Source organism: Vulpes vulpes, chromosome 4, assembly GCF_048418805.1.
Source record: "Vulpes vulpes isolate BD-2025 chromosome 4, VulVul3, whole genome shotgun sequence".
Taxonomy (NCBI): domain Eukaryota; kingdom Metazoa; phylum Chordata; class Mammalia; order Carnivora; family Canidae; genus Vulpes; species Vulpes vulpes.
This window is the reverse complement of record NC_132783.1, coordinates 53,963,575-53,985,588: the sequence shown is the minus strand read 5'-3', so window position 1 is coordinate 53,985,588 and position 22,014 is coordinate 53,963,575. Positions and strand designations below refer to the sequence as shown.

Here is a 22,014-nt window from a genome sequence, read left to right as displayed (position 1 = left end):
TTAGAGTAATATGGAAAAGATTCCAAGTTGATGAATGATCAGAAAGATACACTTTTATATATTTAATCAAACTTCTTCTAGGGGCATCTGGCTGGCTTAGTCAGTGAAACATGTGACTCTTGATCTCAGGGTTGTGAGTTTGAGCCCCACATTGGGTGTAGAGATTATTTAAAATAAAAAACAATCACAAAAAAACCCTCTTCTAAAACAAGTGCATGAAAAATTAAATTTTAAGTAAATATACATGTAACCTGATCAAAATTAATCTTTTATACATGTAACATGTAACCTGATCAAAATTAATCTTTTAGGGTACTTGTGGTAAAAATTCATTTGGAAGAATATAAATTGCTAATAAATAATTTAGTTTGGTAATATATACATATTTTTAGGGGCACCTGGGTGGCTCATCAATTAAGCATCTGCTTTCAGCTCAGGTCATGATCCCAGGGCCCTGGGACCGAGGCCTGCTTTGGACTCCCTGGAGCCCACTTTTCCCTCTCCCTCTGCCTGCTCTTCCACCTGCTTGTGCTCTGTCAAATAAATAAAATCTTAATATATATGTATATATATATATATTTTTTAAGATTTAATTTATTTATTCATGACAGACAGAGACAAAGAGAGGCAGAGACACAGGCAGAGGGAGAAGCAGGCTCCACGCGAAGAGCCTGATGTGGAACTCGATCCTGGGACTCCGGGATCACACCCTGAGCCGAAGGCAAACGCTCAACCACTGAGCCACCCAGGGGTCCCTATATATATATATATATATTTTTTTTTTTTTTTTAAGATTTTATTTATTTTAGAAAGAGAGAGAGAGCATGCATAAGAGTGTGGGGTGGAGGAGGAGGAGCTGAGGTGGAGGGACAGGACGACTTCATGCTAAGTACAGAGTCCAACATAGGGCTCAATCGCATGACCATGAGATCATGACCTGCGCCAAAATCAAGAGTCAGATACTTAACCGACTGAGCCACCCAGGTGCCCCAATATATTTGTTTTTTTTTTTTAATCTATTTTTTTTACAGCAGTTTTGGGTTTATAACAAAAGATTTATTTTTTTTCACTTCTAATAACGATAAGCATGGGGGGTACTTGGGTCTGGTCATGATCCCAGGGTCCTGGGGTTGAGGTCTACACTGGGCTCCCCTACTCAGTGGGGAGCCTGCTTCTCCCTTTCCCTCTGCCTGCTGCTCCCCCCACTCATGCTCTCTCTCTGTCAAGTAAACAAATAAAATCTATTAAAAAAATTTAAAAAATAAAATGAATAAACATGCATTTATACTTTCTTTTAGACCTTGTGGATTTTCAAGTCAAACACATTTTTGCTGGAACGTATGCAAATTTTGTGACAATTTACCAGGTATGTATTATATTTTTTTGTTTCTTTTAAAAATCATTCTTAAACAAAAATAAGCAAAAATGAATAAAAGTCATTTTTTTCCTCTAGATTTCAGAGCAATGTTTGAAACATTGTATCACTTGTATGTATTCAAATTTTTTACTAACATAAGAAGATCCTCTGTTAGAATGCTTCTTAAAAATCTTCTGTAATTTTAGGGGTACCTGGGTGGCTCAGACAGTTGGGCATCTAACTCTCGGTTTAGGCTTAGGTCTTGATCTCATGGGGTGTGGGATGGCCCTGTATCAACCAGGCTCCATGCTCAGTGGGAAGTCTGCTTGAAAGATTCTCTTCCTTGGCCCCTCCCTCCACTTGCTTGCACTCTCTTTCTCTCTCTCTCTCTCTCATGAGTGAATAAAGGGCCCCTGTGTGGCTCAGATGTTTGGGCATCTGCTTTCAGCTCAGGTCATGATTCCAGGGTCCTGGGGTCAAGCCCCACATCGGGCTCCCTGCTCTTTGGGGAGATTGCATCTCCCTCTCCCTCTGCGTGCTGCTCCCCCTGCTTTTGCTCTCTCTCTCTCTGTCAAATAAAAAAATAAACTCTTTGAAAAAAATGAGTGAAGAAATCTTAAAAAAAAATGAGATGTAGCCTCCTTTAAAAATACTTGTAATTTTCACTTCCTCCTAAGAGATGAGCCCTCCAAACCTAAGGTCATTGCTTTTATTACTGTTTGTTATTAAGTAAGATTAATGATGATAATAACAGCATTAATATTAATTGTAGTCGTCATGAGTTAGGGACCAATTAAAATACTCCAAGTTGATTGACACATTTAATCCTTATGTCAACTCCAATTGGTATTATTTCCCCCATTTTACAGATGAAAAAACTAAGTCTCAGAGAATTGGACTTACCCAAAGTTGTACTGCTAAGAAGTGGCAGAGCTGGATTTAAACCCAGGCAATCCAGCTCCAAAGCTTATATCATTATTCACCATACTGTAGTACCCTCCTAATTTTTGATAGAGAGGTTTTATTATCATATTTCTGGGAGTTCTGAAATGCCTGTATGGAGACAGAAGTATACAGGCATACCTCATTATATTATGTTATGATTTAGCATTTTTTACAAATTGAAATTTTGTGGCAACCTTACGTTACATCAAACAAATTTGTGGGCACCATTTTTACAACAACATTTGCTCACTTGTTGTCTCTGTGTCACAGTTGATAATCCTTACAATAGTTAAACATTTTCCATTATTATTACATTTGTTATGATGATTTGTGATCAGTGATCTTTGATGTTACTGTTGAAATTGTTTCAACCATGCCCATATAGGATGGTGAACATAATCTATAAATGTGTGTTCTGATTGCTCCTCCAACTGGCTATGTCTCTGGCTTTCTGCTTCTTCTTAGGCCTAATCTATTTATTCCCTGAGCAAAATAATATTAAAATTAGGCCAGTTAATAACCCTACAATGGCCTTACTGTTCCAGGGAAGAGTCACATGTCTCTCATTTTAAGACAAAAGGTGGGAATAATAAACTTAGTGAGGAAGGCACATCAAAAGCTGAGAAAGGCTGAAAACTGCATCAAACTTAGCCAAGTTGTAAATGCAAAGGAAAAGTTCTTGAAGGAAATTAGAAGTCCTCCTCCAGTGAGCACACAAATGATGAGAAAGCAAAGCAGCCTTATTGCTGAGCTGATATGGAGAAAGTTTTAGTGATCTAGATAGAAGATCAAACATTCCCTTAAAATCAAAGCCTGATCCTAGGAAAGGTCCTAACTCTCTTCAATTCTATGAAGTTTGAGAGAAGCGAGGAAGCTGCAGAAGTTTCCTGCACCAGGAAACCAAAAACTTTATTTGATTCATTGTATTGTGATATTCACTTGATTGTGGTTGTCTGGAACCAAAACCTCAATATCTCTGAGGTCTGCTTGTACATAGTTATTTCCTTAATTTGTACTTTTTTCTTTTTTTTTTAATTAATTGTTTGAGAAAAAGAGCATGTGTGCACAAGTGGGGGGCGTGGGGGGTGGAGGGGCAGAGGGAAAGGGAGAAGCAAACTATGTGCTAAGTAGGCTTGATTCTAGGGTGCTGAGTTTATAACCTGAGCCAAAGGCAGATGCTTAACCAACTAAGCCACCTAGGTGCCCCTCTTTTTTTCTTTTTTTGCCCTTCTTTTTTTTACGAATAAATTTTTTTTTAGCAAGAGAAAGCACACATAGGAGGGGGAGGAGGCAGAGAGAGAGGGAGAGAGAGAGAGAATCTTAAGCTGACTCCCCACTGAGTGAGGAGCCCAATGTGGGGCTTGATCTCATGACCCTGAGATCATGACCTGAACTGAAATCAAGAGTTGGACACTTAACTGATTGAGCCACCTAGGTCCCCAAGTTTGTACTTTTTTCTATTTTCAGGAATGTTTTAAATTTGACATTCATATAGACTCTTGCCATATTCTCTGGGAAAAAAAAAGTGGTCAGAGGCAAAAGTTTCTGTGCTGCTGGAGAGAGTGAGGAGATTGTACTTGGTTGCTCTATCATAGCCATCTAGTCAGCCAGTCAGCAGTTGACTTCTGTGTCTCAGGCTCTGCTCTCAGGGCTGGGGATAAAAGTGAGTAATACAGACAAGGTTGGTCTCATTCTTTTTTTTTTTTTTTTTTTTTTTAAGATTTTACTTATTTATTCATGATAAACACAAAGAGAGAGAGAGGCAGAGACACAGGCAGAGGGAGAAGCAGGCTCCATGCAAGGAGACTGATGTGGGACTCAATCCTGGGACTCCAGGATCACGCCTGGGCCGAAGGCAGGCACTAAACCGCTGAGCCACCCAGGGTCCCCATGGTCTCATTCTTGGTATTGGGTTCTACAGGGAAAGATAGGCAATAAATATATAAATGCAAAATTATTAAACTGTATTAAATAGGACATGTGAGATTGAAAAAGTGGGTTTCTTTAGAAATGTCAGTCAGGGGGCACCTGGGTGGCTGTCAGTTAAGCATCTGATTCTTTTTTTTTTTTTTTTAATTTTTATTTATTTATGATAGTCACAGAGAGAGAGAGAGAGAGGCAGAGACACAGGCAGAGGGAGAAGCAGGCTCCATGCACCGGGAGCCCGATGTGGGATTCGATCCCGGGTCTCCAGGATCGCGCCCTGGGCCAAAGGCAGGCGCCAAACCGCTGCGCCACCCAGGGATCTCCTTAAGCATCTGATTCTTGATTTTGGCTCAGGCCATGATCTCATGTGTCATGGGATGGTGCCTTATATCAGGCAGTCCCCTCTTAGGGTGGAGTCAACTTGAAGATTCTCTCCCCCTTCCCCCCACTCACATGTACATGCACTCTCATTCTCTCTCTAAAATAAATGGATAAATCTACAAAAGAAAAGAAAGAAAGAAAGAAAGAAAGAAAGAAAGAAGAAAAGAAAGAAGAAAAGAAAGAAAGAAAGAAAGAAAGAAAGAAAGAAAGAAAGAAAGAAAAGAAAGAAAGAAAGAAAGAAAGAAAGAAAGAAAGAAAGAAAGAAAGAAAGAAAAGAAAGAGATCAAAGAAGACCTCTCAGAGGCTGGGACATTGAAACAGAGACCTTAGCCATTCTTAGATCCAAAGACAGAGTGTTCCAGGGGTGACTGGGTAGCTCAGTTGTGTGAGCGAACAACTCTTGATTTTGGCTCTGGTCATGATCTCAGGGTCCTGAGATCGAGCCCATCCACAGGCTCTGTGCTCAGTGTGAAGTCTGCTTCTCTCCTCTCTCTCCCCCTGCCTTTCCCCTGCTCCCTCTATAAAATAAAAGAACAAATCATTAAAAAAAAAATTAAAAAGAGTGTTCAAGTAGAGGGAACCACATGCAGAGAGGCCCTGTGGCAAGGAGAAGTTTAGCATGTGTGAGGGACAGAGAGAGGGCCAGAAGAGCAGAGCACAGTAAGAAAGGGCAGAGAGTTATAGGGGATGGAAGTGGGTAGGTGAGATGGGGTCAGTGTGAAGTATCCTTGGGGAGGAGACCCGGAGCCTTAGCTGGATGTCCAAATCTGGAGCTCAGGGAGGACGTCAGCACTGGAATACAGACATGGTAGCTGTCCAAGCATAGACAGGATTTAAAACCGGGGCATAGATAAAAGGTCACCTCAAGAGAGAGTAAAAATGAGAGGAGAAATGTGACAGAATCCAGCAGTGAGGAGGTGCCAGGAGAAAAATTGAGAAGGGACAGTTTCTGAGGTAGGGGAAAACCAGGAGAGGGTGGTTCATCAAGATAAGAGAAGAATGGATTTCCAGAAGGAGGAAGTGGCTAATACTGCTGAGAGGTCAAGATGAGCACAGACATGATTTTTGAGAATGATCCTGTTCAGATGGAGAAAACAATGATACATGGGGGGAAAAAAAGAAGAAGAATTGCAGAAGCAATGTCCCACAACAGGAAAGGAGAGGCAGGATCCCATCTGTGTAGAATGTAGGGGCTTGAGCAGAAATATTTATTTTTCTTCTAATAAGGAACAGAGGAGGTGAGGGTGGGGTGAAAGAAAGGTGATGAATGGCTTCAGTTTTCTCAGTGAGGCACAGGGCAAGGTCCTCATCTGGGAGTGAATGAGAGAGATGAGGAGTGTTATATGTTTAGAAATAAAAGGAAGGTGTGCAGTAGTTGTCTCAGAGAGTGAGAAAGCAAATATTGTGGGAAATTATGAAACATTATTTGGTACCCATCTGAAGTTTGTGGTAGTAGGACAGAACGTGAAATCAACATGGCTGCGTGTGATTCTCTCCAGCGAATGGACTGGATTCAGTTTTGCTTGGGTTCAATTTTGGAATAATCCAGAGGTTTTTTTTTTTTTTTTTTTAATTTATTCATGAAAGACACACAGAGAGAAAGAGTCAGAAACACAGGCAGAGGGAGAAACAAGCTTCATGCAGGGAGCCTGACATGGGACTCCATCTCGGGTCTCCAGGATCACACCCTGGGCTGAAGGCAGCACTAAACTGCTGGGCCATCAGGGCTGCCCCTTCAGAGTTGCTTTTTAATCACAGATGGAGTTTTGCTAGGTAGGTCCAACAGGAAAATGACAGGGAAGGAAGTATTTGAAAGGGACTTCTTATAGTGCTGACCATGGAATCTATGCTTGGTAAGGATAAGAAGGCAATAAATAATGAACAAACAATAGGGTCAATGGATTGGAGATCCTAGTGGCCTCAAAGAATGTTGGAACGGGTTCCACTCTAAAGTAAATGTCTTAGTCTGCCCTGCCTGCTAACAAAACACCATAGACTAGGTGGCTTATGAATAGCAGAAATGTTACTTCTTACAGTTCTGGAGGTTGGGAAGTCCAGGATCAAGGGGCCAGTGTACTCAGTGTTTGGTGATTGTTTATGGGTGGCTGTATTCTTGCTATGTCCTAAGGGGGCAAGAGAGCTCTCTGGGGGTCTCTTAAAAGGGCACTAATTTCATTCATGAGAGCTCCACTCCCATGACTCAGTCATCTTCCAAAGGCCCCACCTCTTAATACCATTATATTGGGGATTAGAATTTCAACATATGAATTTGGGGGGGAACATATTCAGTCCATTCTTCTCCCCACCCCTCCAACTCCCAAAATTCATGTCCTTCTTCCATGCAAAATACATTCATTCTGTTCCAATAGCCCCCAAAGTCTTAACTCATTCCAGCACCAAAGAATGTTGGAGTGGGAGTTTCACTCTAAAGTAAGAGTAAGGGTATATGATGACCAGAAAGGAGAATATTTTCTTTTCTTTTCTTTTCTTTTCTTTTCTTTTCTTTCTTTTCTTTTCTTTTCTTTTCTTTTCTTTTCTTTTCTTTTCTTTTCTTTTCTTTTCTTTTTTCTTTTCTTTTCTTTTCTTTTTTCTTTTCTTTTCTTTCTTTTCTTTTCTTTTTTTTCTTTTCCTTTCTTTCTTTCTTTCTTTCTTTCTTTCTTTCTTTCTTTCTTCTTTCTCTTCCTTTCTTTCTTTTGATTTTATTTTTTGAGAGAGAGGGTGAGAAAGAGTATGAGCAGGTGGGGGTGGGCAGTGGAGAGGAGGAGCAGAGGGAGAAGAAGAAGAAGCAGACTCCCTACTGAGGAGGGAGCCTGATGCAGGGCTTGGTCCCAGAACCCTGAGATCATGACCTGAGCCGAAGGCAGATATTTAACTGATTGAGCCATCCAGGTGCCCTGAGAATGTTTCTAATAGAAATTTTAGAAGGTGATATAGTTATCAATGATTATAAACCATAGGGTATCACCAAGATCTGGGGCAGTGGTTTTCAACTAGGAATGATTTTGCCCCAGGAAACATTGGGCAATTTCTGGAGACATTTTAAGTTGTAGTAACTGGAAAAGGGCAGGTGTGTTGGGGTGGCTGCCGCGAGCATCTGGTGGGTAGAGGCCAGGGTTCCTAAACAACCTACAATGCACAAGACCCTCACAACAAAGAATTATCTGATCTAAAATATCAATAGCCTCTGCTTGAAACCAGGACATGGGTGGTTGAGATGGAACAGAGGAAGTGTGGAGATGAGATCAAGAATTGAGAGATCAAAGTGTGAAATCATGTTTATTAGTTCTGTAGTTGCCAAGAATTACAGGAAGGATGACATGGCATCCTTGGCAGTGCCAAGGGAGACAGCAAGGTACTAAAGTTTTCAGTGTTGAAGGGTCATGCCAAGGACAAAGGGAGATGATTACTTCAGAGGAGCTGGGATTTTGAAGAGAGTAGAAGAAATGGTATGTAAGTACCAATAGGGAGCACCTCATTGTCCTAAATTTCCAGCAATGTGTGTGTATGTGTGCGTGGGGGGGGAATAAAAGCTTTTTCGTGATTGAACTAGAGGGGACACCCAGGACCCAGATCAAGAAGCTGAAGGGGAGCTTCAGAAGTCATGGTTACTTATCTTTTTCCAGAGGTCTTTATTTAAGCATTAAACTAAAATGATGAAGAGTTTCATGACTCCTGGTGTGCCTGGCTGGCTCAGTTCATAGAATATGTGATTCTTGATCTCAGGGTCTTGAGTTTAAGCCCCACATTGGGCATAGAAGTTACTTAAAAAAAAAAAAGAATTTCCTGACTTATTACAAGTTCAGTGGAGGCAGAGATATAACATGAAGTGGAGCATTAATGTCTTTGGAAAACTATATTAAAAAGTCAGGTTTTTCTTCCTAGGCAGTGATTTCTGACACTTCTAGCTGAGCCATTTGGTTTCAAGTATTGTATAGAACCATGGTTCTTAAAGTGTGGTCCTTATACCAGAGCAGCAGCATCATCTGGGAATTTACTAGATGCAAATACTTGAGCTCCACCCCTAAATCAGAAACTGTGGGGTTTGGCTCAGCAGTCTATGCTTTAAGTAAGATCACCAGGTTAAGTTTGAAAACCACTGATCTAAAAGTAAAAATATATAGGTGATTAAAGGGGAGAAAGAAACTAGTATTTTTTGCATACCAACTATAATCCACACGTTTTGTATGCCTAATATTATTTAATCTTAAGAAGAGCCCAGAGAGGTAGGTATTATTATCTCATTTTAAAAAATATTTTATTTATTTATTTGAGAGAGAGAGAGAGAGAGCAAGAGAGCACGCGAGACCACAAGCTGGGGGAAGTACAGAGGGAGAGGGACAAGCAGACTCCCCACTGAGCAGGAAGCCTATTGTGGGGCTTGATCCCAGGACCCTAAGATCATGACCTGAGCCAAATGCAGACGCTTAACTGACTGAGTCATCTAGGCACCCCTATTATCTTATTTTTCAAATTGTGATTAAAAACACATGTATATCATAAAATTTTCTATTTTAACTATTTTTAAGTATACTATTTAGTGGCATTAATCACATTCACAGTATTGTGCAACCATCACCACTATCCATTTCGAAAACTTTACCACCCCAAACAGAAACTCTGTAACCTTTAAATAAGTTTCTATTCTGTGACAGCCACCCCCCTCCCTGGGTAATCTCTAATCTACTTTCTATGAAGTTGCCAATTTCATATAAGTGAAATCATACAATAATAGTCCTTTTGGCTTATTTTACTTAGCATAGTGTCTTCAAAGTTCATCCATGTTTCAGTGTGTATCAGAATCTCCTCCCTTTTTTGGGCTGATTATTCTGCATGTATATACCATGTTCATCTGTTGATGCTATTGCTGGACACCAGTTGTTTCTACCTTTTTGGCTATTATGAATAATGCTACAGTGAATATTGGTGTACAAGTATCTGGTTGATTCTCTGTTTTCAATTATTTTGTGTCATCCCATTTTTAAATGACAAAATTAAGGCCTAGACTAAGCCAAGTAACCAAGTCTAGGAACTAGAACAGCCAGGCCAGTCTGTGACATAACTCCTCTGACCAAACCCCACTGTCTAAGAGGGCGGGGCCTACCTAACACTTGTGCTGCAAGCTTTGCTGTGTTATTACTCAGCATGTGGTTATGTTTTCCTGATCATTTTTTTTTCTTCCTTAAAGAACACCAGTTCTACAGACGTTCCCAGGAAAATCCTTCCAGGAATAAGCCAAATTAACGAGTCCTTGACAGAAAAATGGATAGCAGCAAAAAAACGCACTGAATGTGAAGTGGCTAAGAGGTAGCTCTGTCTGATAAGTTGTAAATCACTTTTATTTGTTTTGAAATCATGAGGTCATTTTATCCTAAATATAAGACAGAGGGTATGGTTTTGCTATGAAGATATTTGCATTTTAATCATGATTTTCTCCTAACGTCTCGATGTTTGAAAAAGTCATTGATGTCCTCATTCATTCAGTTGACACAACTACATTGAGGACATACAATTCCCAGGAACCTCAGTAGGTGTGAGCAATGCAGGAATAAATAAAAAATCATGTGTCTCACAAAGGCTTCATTAAAGTAGACCCTTTTTTAAAATATCTTAATAGTTTATCCTCTGGGCTCCATAAATTTTTGTTTTCAGAAGGATGGATTTTATTCAAATCCATGATTTAGTATAATCAACCATGAAGGATTTGGGTGAGATTTATCAACACAAAGTATATCCAGAATTTGGAAGACTCGTAGGAAAGTAGTTATTTCATTAATGATTGCATGTCATCAGTTATATAACTAGACATAAGAGGAGGCATGCTTTATAGTTATGATGAAGTTTTGGAATATAAGTGAGGTCCAGAGCCAATGACCAAGAAAGAATTCTTGAGACATCTTTGGTGCAAAGGGGTGGTTTTATTAAGGCACGGGGACAGGACCCGTGGGCAGGAAGAGCTGCTGCCCAGGGTCTGTGAGAAGTGACTGATTATATACCTGGTAGTTGGGAGGGGTTTGGGGATAGCGTACTCTCTAAGGAATTTTGGAAACAAGGTTTCCAGGACCTTGAGGGGGCTAGCTATTGTTGAGAAAAAGTCACTTATTAATAAAACTTTAGTCATGAAACCCTTCAGATGCATATCAGTGGGCCATGTGCTTGGGGGATGATTGCCAACAGGTATCTTAGGGGGGTAAAGGTAAAGGAAGTTTCTAAACGAATTTTTATATGTTAAAGTAGACTTACAGGATCCTGGGGGTCAGGATAAGATTGCCTTTTGCCCTTGACAAACTATTAACATGGAGGCAGTTGAGTCCCCAGAGGAAGTCCCTCTGCCTGTTTCAAGGACTTGTCAATGTGTGGCCCTGCCCGGGTCCTCAGCTAGCCCTGTTCCCCATCATTATGACTTAACACATATGTTGTTACTTTTACAGTGAAATTGCAATGATATTTTCATCTCCTGCTTGTCTGACTGCAAGTTTTTTAAAGAAAAGGTAATTTTTACATGATATTTACCTTCTTTTAAAACACTAGGGATTGGGGCACCTGGGTGGCTCAGTCGGTTAAGCAGGGTGACTCTCTGCAATCCCCAATTGTTCCATTGGTTCTTAACCCAGCTACACTCTTCGTCACTCGTCAAAGGGACTGGAGGAGCTGTTGAGTCCAACAGCCTCTCCTCAGAACCAGAGAAACACAGGGAAGCTGACTGCTGTGGCTTCCCACTGGCAGCCCATGAGGCAGTGTCTTTCTAGAGTCCCCAAAAGCATCCCTGTTCATCCCCAGCATATCCCAGTCAAAGGTGAGAGAAGAGAAATAAGACACTGCTTCCCTCTGCCTTCTTCCTCTCCCATTTGCTTTCTTCTTTTTGCCATCCTGCCAGGTGAAACTGAGGGACAGGGACTCTGCCATACAATGTTTCCCTCTTTCTTACCTACCCTAGTCTCAGGCTAATCCTTATTGCATATATAACACTTTCCATGCTAAGAATATTATTTCTGTAAAGTGGAAAAGTATCCTCCCAAGAGTAATGAACCTCAAGGTTTGGTCTTAAGATGCCAAAGACTGCAAAGGAGAGATTTACAATACTTTGTTGGAGCACTTGCATAACTATTTTAGCCCGGGTAAATATTTACTATTGATGAGTTAATTCAGTAAGCATACAATATTTCTTGATAGAACATTTATAAAGACAAGTCACTTGACAGATGCAGTCTCTTCAGATATCACCAAAACAACCCAGGAAAGCACAACACTTAGACAAAGCTTTGATAGTGTTACTGAGGGGAAGGACAAGTTGGAATTTATCAAGAATTTGCAGGTTGGTTTAGGGCAAGTCTTTTGACTTGGGAGGGGAAGGCTGGGGGCTTGATTAGGATCTGGAAAGGATTCAATTATCCAGGACAGTTGGAAACAGCAAGGCAATGACTTTGAGGCAAGCAATTCAAAGAATCTTAGGGCATAAACTATATGTGAACGCCTTCCATTGAGGAGTTAATGAGTCTTTTCAGGAAGTCCTTATAATGGGGATCCCTGGATGGTTCAGCGGTTTGACGCCTGCCTTCGGCCCAGGGCATGATCCTGGAGACCTGGAACCCCACGGCAGGCTGCATGGACCCTGCTTCTCCCTCTGCCCTGCTTCTCCCTCTGCCTGTGTCTCTGCATCCCTCTCTCTCTCTGTGTGTCTCATGAATAAATAAAATCTTAAAAAAAAAAAATCAATCTTTAAAAAAAAAAAGTCCCTATAATGAACAATCAAACCATTTGCCTGGGCTAGGGTCTCTTGGAATAGTGAAGCCATGCTAATGAAACAGTGGAATCCTAAAGTAATGTAGATGTAGATGGTAAGGTGTGGGGGCGGGTGGGGGAGTAGTTTCAGTTCTCAGATACCGCACACAAAATTTTGCTATTATTGCAGCCCACAACTTGTAGCTACTTTAGAGATAATAAGCTGTTACCTACTCTCTTTTAGGAGGATATAAGCTTTAAAAAAAATTTTTTTTTGTGCCAAGTAAATTGATTATTTCGAAAGGGGGTGTTGGACCCTGGCTCACGGGTGCCAACGTGTCCCGGTGGACGCCCCAGAGACTCAGACCCCAGACAGGCAGATGCAATTAGCAAGAGGGTTTATTGAACGTTTGCGCAAACGGGCTCTCCGCCTCGAGGAGGAAGAGAGCCCCGATTAGGAATTACAGGCATCTTTTAAAGGTAAAAGAAAAAAAAACCGCTTAAAGACAAAAGAACCGCGGGAGTCGCATAGCATCCAGGTTGATTTCTCAGAAGGTCAACATGAACCTATTCAGGGACATTCCAATCAGCGTGTGGGGGGGAAATGGTTTTCTTATCACAAACAGAATGCTTTTTGTTGCTAAAACTTCAGGAAGGCACCTGGATGGGCTGCCTCTGGATTAGGGCTGATCCTACTTACAGGGGGGGTTTCTTCAGGGGCAAGCTGTAAGAAAAAAGTTTATATCGGCTAACTAATAAAACAATAAACATGTATGGAGTATAGAAATATTCTTTTCCATCTGTTTATGTGTTGTTTTGTTTGTTCTTTTTTACATCTCTTGTATCCAAAGAGAATCTGCAGAAACGACTTCCATTGATGTGGACTTAGAAAAGGCAAGAGATACCTTCGAGAAGTTAACAAAAACACAATGGATTTCTTTTGTGGTAATGGCCAATTTTTACTTGACAAGTAGAGCAATAGAATTTCTTTACAGGATCCAATATGACTGCAGTTTAATTTTGTTGGAAGTTGTGTCAGAGGGACTGTGTGTGATAGTGGAGAGGGCTAGTGTTCATGATGAGGTCATTATATTCTAGACACTGTATTAGATGCTGGAACTTTTTAAATCACGTGTAAATGTACATTAAATATAGAGTTTTTCTTTTCAGTATGAAAAAACAATGAGAGGTAAATAACCATTCGCATATATATGAAAATAGCACTAGTTCTGTTTTGTTTTTTAATAATAAATTTATTTTTTATTGGTGTTCAATTTGCCAACATACAGAATAACACCCAGTGCTCATCCTGTCAAGTGCCCCCCTCAGTGCCCGTCACCCATTCACCCCCACCCCCCGCCCTCCTCCCCTTCCAGCACCCCTAGTTCATTTCCCAGAGTTAGGAGTCTTCATGTTCTGTCTCCCTTTCTGATATTTCCCACCCATTTTTCCTCCTTTCCCCTTTATTCCCTTTCACTATTTTTTTATTCCCCAAATGAATGAGACCATATAATGTTTGTCCTTCTCCGATTGACTTATTTCACTCAGCATAATACCCTCCAGTTCCCTCCACATTGAAGCAAATGGTGGGTATTTGTCGTTTCTAATGGCTGAGGAATATTCCATTGTATACATAAACCACATCTTCTTTATCCATTCATCTTTTGATGGACACCGAGGCTCCTTCCACAGTTTGGCTATTGTGGACATTGCTGCTAGAAACATCAGGGTGCAGGTGTCCCGACGTTTCATTGCATCTGTATCTTTGGGGTAAATCCCCAACAGTGCAATTGCTGGGTCGTAGGGCAGGTCTCTTTTTAACTCTTTGAGGAACCTCCACACAGTTTTCCAGAGTGGCTGCACCAGTTCACATTCCCACCAACTGTGTAAAAGGGTTCCCTTTTCTCTGCATCCTCTCCAACATTTGTGGTTTCCTGCCTTGTTTTGGAAGCAAGATAAACTTCACCTGGACTGGGGAAATGGAAAGGTGGTTCTCTCTTTTGAGATCCATGTCAAATCTAGTTGAGATGAATCTTCTACTCATCCCTTATCCTCTTTGGGTTACATTTTCTTTAAGATTGTATTTATTTATTCATGAGAGACAAAGAGAGAGGCAGAGACTTAGAGGGAGAAGTCCTGATGCAGGACTCCATCTCAGGACCCGAGCCAAAGGCCGACTCTCAACTACTGAACCACCAGGTGTCCCTGGGTCACATTTTCCTTACCTTTTTTTTTTTTAAAGACTTTATTTATTTTTTCATGAGAGACACACAGAGAGAGAGGCAAAGACACAGGCAGAGGGAGAAGCAGGCTCCAAGCAGGGAGCCCGATGTGGGACTTGATCCTGGGTCTCCAGGATCACTCCCTGGGCTGAAGGTGGCGCTAAACCGCTGAGCCATCCGGGGATCCCCTCTGTACCTTTTTTATTGGGCTCCTCATTTATTCAGTTTCTCTTTTAAGGTCTATTCCAGATTAGTATTTTGCGATTCTGGGACGTGTGGGAAAACTTTCCCTCTACCAACTCAGGTTGATGTGTTTGGGGGCCGGCAAACTTCAATAGGCTGGTTAACAAGAGAAGAGAACACAAGTTTTATTCCTGTGCTTGCGGGGAGCGTTCAGATGAAGAGGCTCCGCGAAGAGCTAGGGTCGAGGGCTTCTTTTTTTTCATTAAGATTTTATTTATTCATGAGAGACACAGAGAGAGGGCAGAGACCGAGGGAGAAGCAGCTTCTCCCAGGGAGCCTGATGTGGGACTGGATCCCCAGACCAGGATCACGCCCTGAGCCAAAGGCAGACGCCCAACCGCTGAGCCCCAGGCATCCTGGGTCGAGGGCTTCTATACCAATTAATAGGGAAAAGGGAATGGAAGAGAAGAGGTTTCCAAGAGAAAATAAATAGACTTTTTAGGGAGACACATAGGCTGTACGGAGGCCAAATGGAAGGTATGATGGCTTGTGCTAATGTTTGTTTACATGATTTCTCATCCAAGGGCAAGTGGCTGATCTTTTCCTGGCAGTGAAATTTGCCCTCCAGGGGGATTTATGGCTGCCTTACTCTTGGAAGGCCCTGCCTTTAGTCAGATAAGGGAAGATCTGAAGGCTTCTTTCTGTGTCAGCTGTATCACACGTGCCTTTGGTTTAAAGTCTTTTTTTTTTTTTTTTTTAAGATTTTATTTGCCAGAGAGAGAACATGAGCAGGGGGAGGGCATGAGGGGCAGAAGGACCAGGAGAAGCAGACTCTCTGCTGAGCAGGGAGCCTGACACAGGGCCTCAATCCCAGGACCCTGAGATCAAGACCTGAGCCAAAGGTAGATACTTAATTGACTAAGCCACCCAAGTGCCCCTAAAGTCATCTTTATACCATTTGAGGTCCTTACATTTTGAAGGGAAAAGGGGAGTGTTCTTTAACATGTAGTAGATATAAAATTTTTAGTTTCAAGATGAAAAAGAATAGTAGTTGTTGATGTAGGAAAAGATGTTAGGGTTTGAAACCAGTGGCCAAGAAAGAATTTTTGAGCTGTCTTTGGTGCAAAAAAGGTGGTTTTATTAAAGCACAGGGACAGAACCCATGGGCAGAAAGAGCGGCACTGGGGTTCTAAGGAGTGGCCCATCATATACTTTCAAGTTGGGAGGGGGTTAGGAAGAGCGTTAAGTCTCTAAGGAATTTGGTAGCAAGGTTTTCACGTCCTTTAGGAAGCTAGCTATTGTTAGGAAAAGGTCATTTATTACCATCTAATAGAATCTTAGTCATGAGACCCTCCAGTTGTGTATCAGTGGGTCATATGCTTGGGGAAGACTGCCAACACGTATCTACCAACACATATCTTGGGGGGTTTAGAGATAAAGGAAATTTCTAAAGCAATTTTTATATATTAAAAGTAGATTTACAGGATCCTGAGGGTTGGCCTAAGATTGTCTTTTGCCCTTAGCAAAGTATTAACATCAAGGCAATTGAGTCCCTAGAGGAAGGTCACTCTGCCTGTTTTAAAGATTTGTCAATGGGCTGTAGGGAGTAAGGAAATTTTTTTTTTTTTTAAGATTTTATTTATCTGCTTTTTCTCATTTGCCTTCAGCTCAAAATAATCCTCATGCCAGAATGGCATATTCTGCTAAACTTCCCACCTCTGTACAGGTTCACTGAGGAGTGATTTGGGCTCCTTCTGTCTGGAATCCTAAGCACTGGAGCCATGAAATCCTCCAGATCTCTTGTATTTGGTTGGTGGATAAGGAAAGAGTATAGAAGGTTCCATGAGAGGTTTCAGGGGTCATGCCTGGAAGTGATATATATCACCTTCACCCATATACTGTTAGCCAGAATTCAGTCATATGGCCCTACGTAACTGCAGGGTAGGCTGGAAATGCCATCTTGAAATTGAAACAGGATTGGTGAGGTGAACATATGGCATTATCTCTGCCATGTTAGATTTTAAGTCAGATAGATCTGGGTATGGATCCTTCATCTGTCAGTATCTAATTGAGTGACCTCCACGATTCACACAGTATGTACCTGCACATATGATTTCACTTTATTTCCTTCATGCACCCCAATATAAAATAGGGAGGATGGCTCTCACATAATACTTTAGGGGCATTTGGGATGTAAGGAGTGATGGAGTTTGAACAATAGGTTTGAGAAAAACTAATGATTATTCCATTGGAAAACTGTGGAACAAAACCCCTAGGCCCATAGCTTGGTTTTCACTATAGTCTGTATCTAATATATGCTGGGCCTTCCTGATCCTTTCAACTGCAGATAACTACATGTCTCAAGGATAATCTGCTCAGAGCTCTTCCATGTCGTTCTTTACACCGAGAAGCATTATTAGTTTTCCTTCTGCTCCCAGAATGTCCAGTGATGCATGATTCTAGGAACTGGATGGATCTGGTGGTTCCATTTGCAGAAGCTGTTTGTAAGATGAGAGACCAATCTTCACAGATCCTGAGTAAGTTTGATTACTTTTATCACTTTATCTGTACTCTTAATAAAGAATCACTAAAGTAAAAGTTGGAGCAAATTTTGGATAGAGGATTTAAAAATACACATATGTTTGGATATGTCGTAGGTGAATGTTTGAAAAGATTAACCTAATCTTATTATAATCATTATTATTACACAAAGTATGTGTAACTCTTAGACTTGGACATGGCTTTGATATCAGGGTTTAATGACCATAGAGAATCCAGTCAAGATAAATCCACACTTTAAAACTTCTTGTTCCTGTTTTAAAACTTGAAGTATTTTCACCTTCAGGGAAGCAAAATTTGCCACTCCAAAATGTGTCTCTTTATCATGTGGATTTTTCTAGACTATTTTTAAGAAACAGAAGGCTCAGGAAGAAACTCTGACTTTCCCTCTAACTGCCTAAAAGAATTAAGATATAAGACTTGCTCCAAGAAGGGAGCTATCACCAAGGGTACCTATAATATAATATGAACTAGGTATGGTAGACAGGGAGGAGATTAGCAAAGTCTGTTAAAATTCCTCTATGTATCCATTGTTTCTGAATGGCCCAGAATTACCAAATGTTTTGGTAAACATTTGTTTACCAAACATTTACTCTTTTTCATCTTCCTGTGAGGTGTCTTCCTTCTTTTTGAAGACTCAGACTCCTACCCTCCTCTCCTTAACTCTGCATGGCATATAAGCCTCAATTGCCAGACTGCCTGTGGGCCTCATACACTTACAGAGCCCTCACACATACAAAATTAAATTTGATTTTCTGTAATCTGTCTCATATCAATTCAATTCTTAGACCAGCTAAAAGAAACTTGAAGGATAGCGGAAAATTTTCCTCCCCAACAAATCAGTGATGAAAAGCAAATGTTAAATTTTGTGTTCTTACTGATTTTATTCAATATTATGGGATGTCCTTTTACAATTTTAAGCTAATGTTCAAGCTCCAAAGCTTAAAAAGGTACAAAGGGAAAAAAAAAAAAAAAAAAAAAAGGTACAAAGGGTATATACAGTGAAATATAAGCCACTCAGTCCCTCTCCCAGAAAGCAGTTATAGAAAATAGTTTTTTGTGTGTAAACTTTGAAAGATATGTATTAAAAAATAGAGAAATATATTTTCTTTTTTTAATGGTAGCACACCATTCACATTTTTTGATACCTTGTTTTTTCCCACTCAGTGGTATATCATAAAGATATGTTTGTTCTATTATAGGAACTGCCTGGTTCTATTTAATGGCTTATTAGTATTCTATCGGGAGGATATAGTATAAGTAGCTGTCTCTAAATTTTTGCTATTATAATAGTGTTAACAGGCATTTCTTTATATGTGTATAAATTTGCACAGACAAGGAAAATTCCAGAAAGCACAATTACTGGATCAAATTATATGTGCATTTAAAATTTTGAGAAATTTTGGCAAATGACACAACTTTAAGTGGTTACCATTCACGTGATAGTCTAAGTAAATTGCATGCAATGCAAAATGATAGCCCTGACAGAGGATGTACCAGTTTACACTTCATCAACAAATATGACAGCATCAGCCCACACATTTTTCTACAGTATTATCAAACTTTGGTATTTGCCATTAAGAAAAGAATCTCTTAATATCAATTTTAATTTTCTCATTATGAATAAGATTGTGCTGGTCTTTCTGTATCTCAATTCCATTGTATATCATATTCTGGGAACTATCAGTTTTTCCTTATAAACCCATTTTCCCATGTGTGATTAGTGTTTTTCTTTTTTATTTAGGAGCTTTTAAACGATGAAGCCAATTAATTCTTTATCAATAATATGAGTTACAAATCTGGGGTGCCTGGGTGGCTCAGTTAGTTAAGTGTCTGCCTTTAGTTTGGGTCATGGTCTCAGGATCCTGGGATCAAGCCCTGTGTCAGGTTCAGTGCACAGCAGGGAATCTGTTTTTCCTTCTGCCCCTCCCTTTGCTCGTTCTCTCTGTCTCAAATAAAGAAAATCTTTTAAAAATGAGCTATAAATCCTTTTTCTCTGTTTTTTTTTCTTACTTTGTGGTATTTTTTTTTTAAGATCTTATTTATTTATTCATGAGAGACACACAGAGAGAGAGAGAGAGAGAGAGAGAGGCAGAGATGCAGGCAGAGGGAGAAGCAGGCTCCATGCAGGGAGCCCGATGTGGGACTTGATCTCCGGTCTCCAGGATCATGCCCTGGGCTGAAGGCAGGTGCTCAACCACTGAGCCATCTGGGGATCCCGCTTTGTGGTATTTTTGAATGCACAATTACCTTAAAACATTTTTATGAAGGGGTACAAAGGTGGCTCAGTCAGTTGAATGTCTGACTCTTGGTTTTGGTTTGGGTCATGATCTTAGGGTTCTGAGATCAAGCTCTGTGCCAGGCTTCATGCTCAGCAGGGAGTCTGATTGGGATTCTTTCCCTCTTCCTTTGCCTGTCTCCCTGCTGGCATGCACTCTCTCACTCTCTCTCTCTCAAATAAATAAATAAATATTTTTTTTAAAAAAACAAAACCAACAAAAACGTTTGTTTCTTTAAAACATTTTTATGAAGTCTAGTATATGAACATTTTCTTTTATGGTTTCTATGTTTAGATCGTACTCCAAAAAGTCTACTCTGAAATTAAAAAAATAAAAATTCCCATACTACTATTAGAATTTTTTTTAAGTTTTACTTATTTAGGTAATATATACCTGATATGGGGCTTGAACTCACAACCCCAAAATCAAGAGTCACATGCTCTTCCAATTGAGCCAGTCAGGTATCCCCCTTTTCTTTTTAAAGAAGGCTCAATGCCCATCATGGGGCTTGAACTCATGACCCTGAGATCAAGAGTAACATGCTCTACTGACTGAGGTAGCCAGGAAGCCTGTTCGTACTAGAATTTTTATTTCATTTTTATGTTCAAATCTTTGATCCATGGGGCGCCTGGGTGGCTCAGTTTATTAAGTGTCTGCCTTTGGCTCAGGTCATGATTCTGGGGTCCTGAGATCAAGCCCCGCTTTGGTGCCTCCTGCTCCATGGGGAGCCTGCTTCTCCCTCTCCCTCTGCCTGATGCTACCCCTGCTTGTGTTCTCTCTCTGTCAAGTAAATAAATCTTTTAAAAAAAGATCCCTTAATCCATATGGAGCTTATCTTGATTAAAATTTTTCTGAATCAATTTTCAGTTGTCCCTACACATTTATTCAATGATGTCTCATTCCCATCAATATGCAGTGCCACCTTTATCATATACTCAAGTATCATGTGTATTTATTTGAGTCCTTTTATGGAATCTCTAAGATATATATCTGTCTTTCCTGTATCTGGGTCATAGTATTTTAATTATATTAGCTATTTTAACATTTGATAGGTTTGTTTTCTGAGAATTAAGATACAAAAATCCAAGTTGGAGATAAGTAATATTATATTGTTATTGAGTTAATTAAAAAATATATCCATATATACCAACAGTTCATAATGTCTGAAAACATAGCTAATATTGCATTTTTTCAGATCAAAAATGTCCTTGGTGACATTATATGTGTGTATGTGTGTGTATATATTCTTATGTGTGCTTTCAGATTTTTAGATGCTCTCTAGAATTTTCAGTTCAAAAATCATGAAATCTAGTAGTCAAATATTAATATAAGCTATTAGCAAATTTCTAAGAATCCTAAATTTGAATATTTATTTATTTATTTATTTTTAAAGATTTTATTTATTTATTCATGAGAGACACAGAGAGAGAGAGAGAGAGAGAGAGAGAGAGAGCAAGAGAGGCAGAGACACAGGCAGAGGGAAAAGCAGGCTCCATGCAGGGAGCCTGACATGGGACTCGATCCCAGTTCTCCAGGATCAGGCCCTGGGCTGAAGGCAGCAAGCACAAAACCGCTGAACCACCTGGACTGCCCTAAATTTGAACTTTAATTCCAATGATACTTAATCAGGGAAAAACTTTTTTTTTTTTCCACATCTGTGAGTAATAAATGTCTAGGATGATATCCTAAGATATTTTATGAGTTTTGCCATCAGAAATGGAAACTATTATCTATTTCATACATTAAAGAACCCAGTAGAAACTATGGGATTTTTTTGGAGGATGCATGTTTGTCCTAGTGATTTTATACCCCTCAGAACAGTGTTGGGCATCTTTGCAAGAATCTTCTCTCAACACACTGGTCCAGATGCTTAAAACTGCCATCATCTCTCAACTCCATCACTGGACTCAAACCAATCAGAGTCACTGCAATCTTAAAGCTCTTCTAGGAATGATGAAAGAAGTGCATAAGGTAAAGTGAAGAGATATATATACCATTTTACTCAATTAAGTCCCTTACGTCTTTGCAAAATGGAGTCTTCTTTTGTTTTGTTTCAAAAATAGAAAGAAAATGTTTTATTCAGTCCTTTGCAATTCAAAATTTTGCTTGTTTTGCTTATTGGCTAGACTCTAGTCATAATACATTACATGTTTTATATATTACATATTTTACAATATTACATAGTTTATATAGCCTATATTACATATTATATATATATTAGATGCTCAAATACTCAAAAATGAGAATGATTCAGCATTTTCTGTAGAGTATTAACATAATTTAGAAGTAATTTAAAGGCAGTAATTTAGAAGTAACTTAAAGTTAGGCTACTAATAAACCTAATGATTATGGGAGATAGGGAGGAGCCAGAATACTTTAAATAAAAGAGCAGAATTAAATTGGTATTGTTCAATTAAAAATAATTAGCTAATATAAGATGATT

At 39.8% G+C, this 22,014-nt stretch overlaps 1 protein-coding gene across 6 annotated transcripts in view; it reads left to right on the top strand.

Annotated features, from left to right (window-relative positions):
* The window catches only part of HERC6 (HECT and RLD domain containing E3 ubiquitin protein ligase family member 6), a 124,341-nt gene that overhangs the window by 81,107 nt on the left and 21,220 nt on the right, over nucleotides 1-22,014 (top strand). For all 6 annotated transcript variants that reach the window (XM_072754952.1, XM_072754949.1, XM_072754950.1 and 3 more), the window contains 6 exons: nucleotides 1,299-1,366; nucleotides 9,795-9,913; nucleotides 11,038-11,097; nucleotides 13,180-13,273; nucleotides 17,081-17,270; nucleotides 21,388-21,542. In XM_072754952.1, coding sequence (XP_072611053.1) covers nucleotides 1,299-1,366; nucleotides 9,795-9,913; nucleotides 11,038-11,097; nucleotides 13,180-13,273; nucleotides 17,081-17,270; nucleotides 21,388-21,542 — 686 coding nt within the window. The remainder of the gene's footprint in view (nucleotides 1-1,298; nucleotides 1,367-9,794; nucleotides 9,914-11,037; nucleotides 11,098-13,179; nucleotides 13,274-17,080; nucleotides 17,271-21,387; nucleotides 21,543-22,014) is intronic.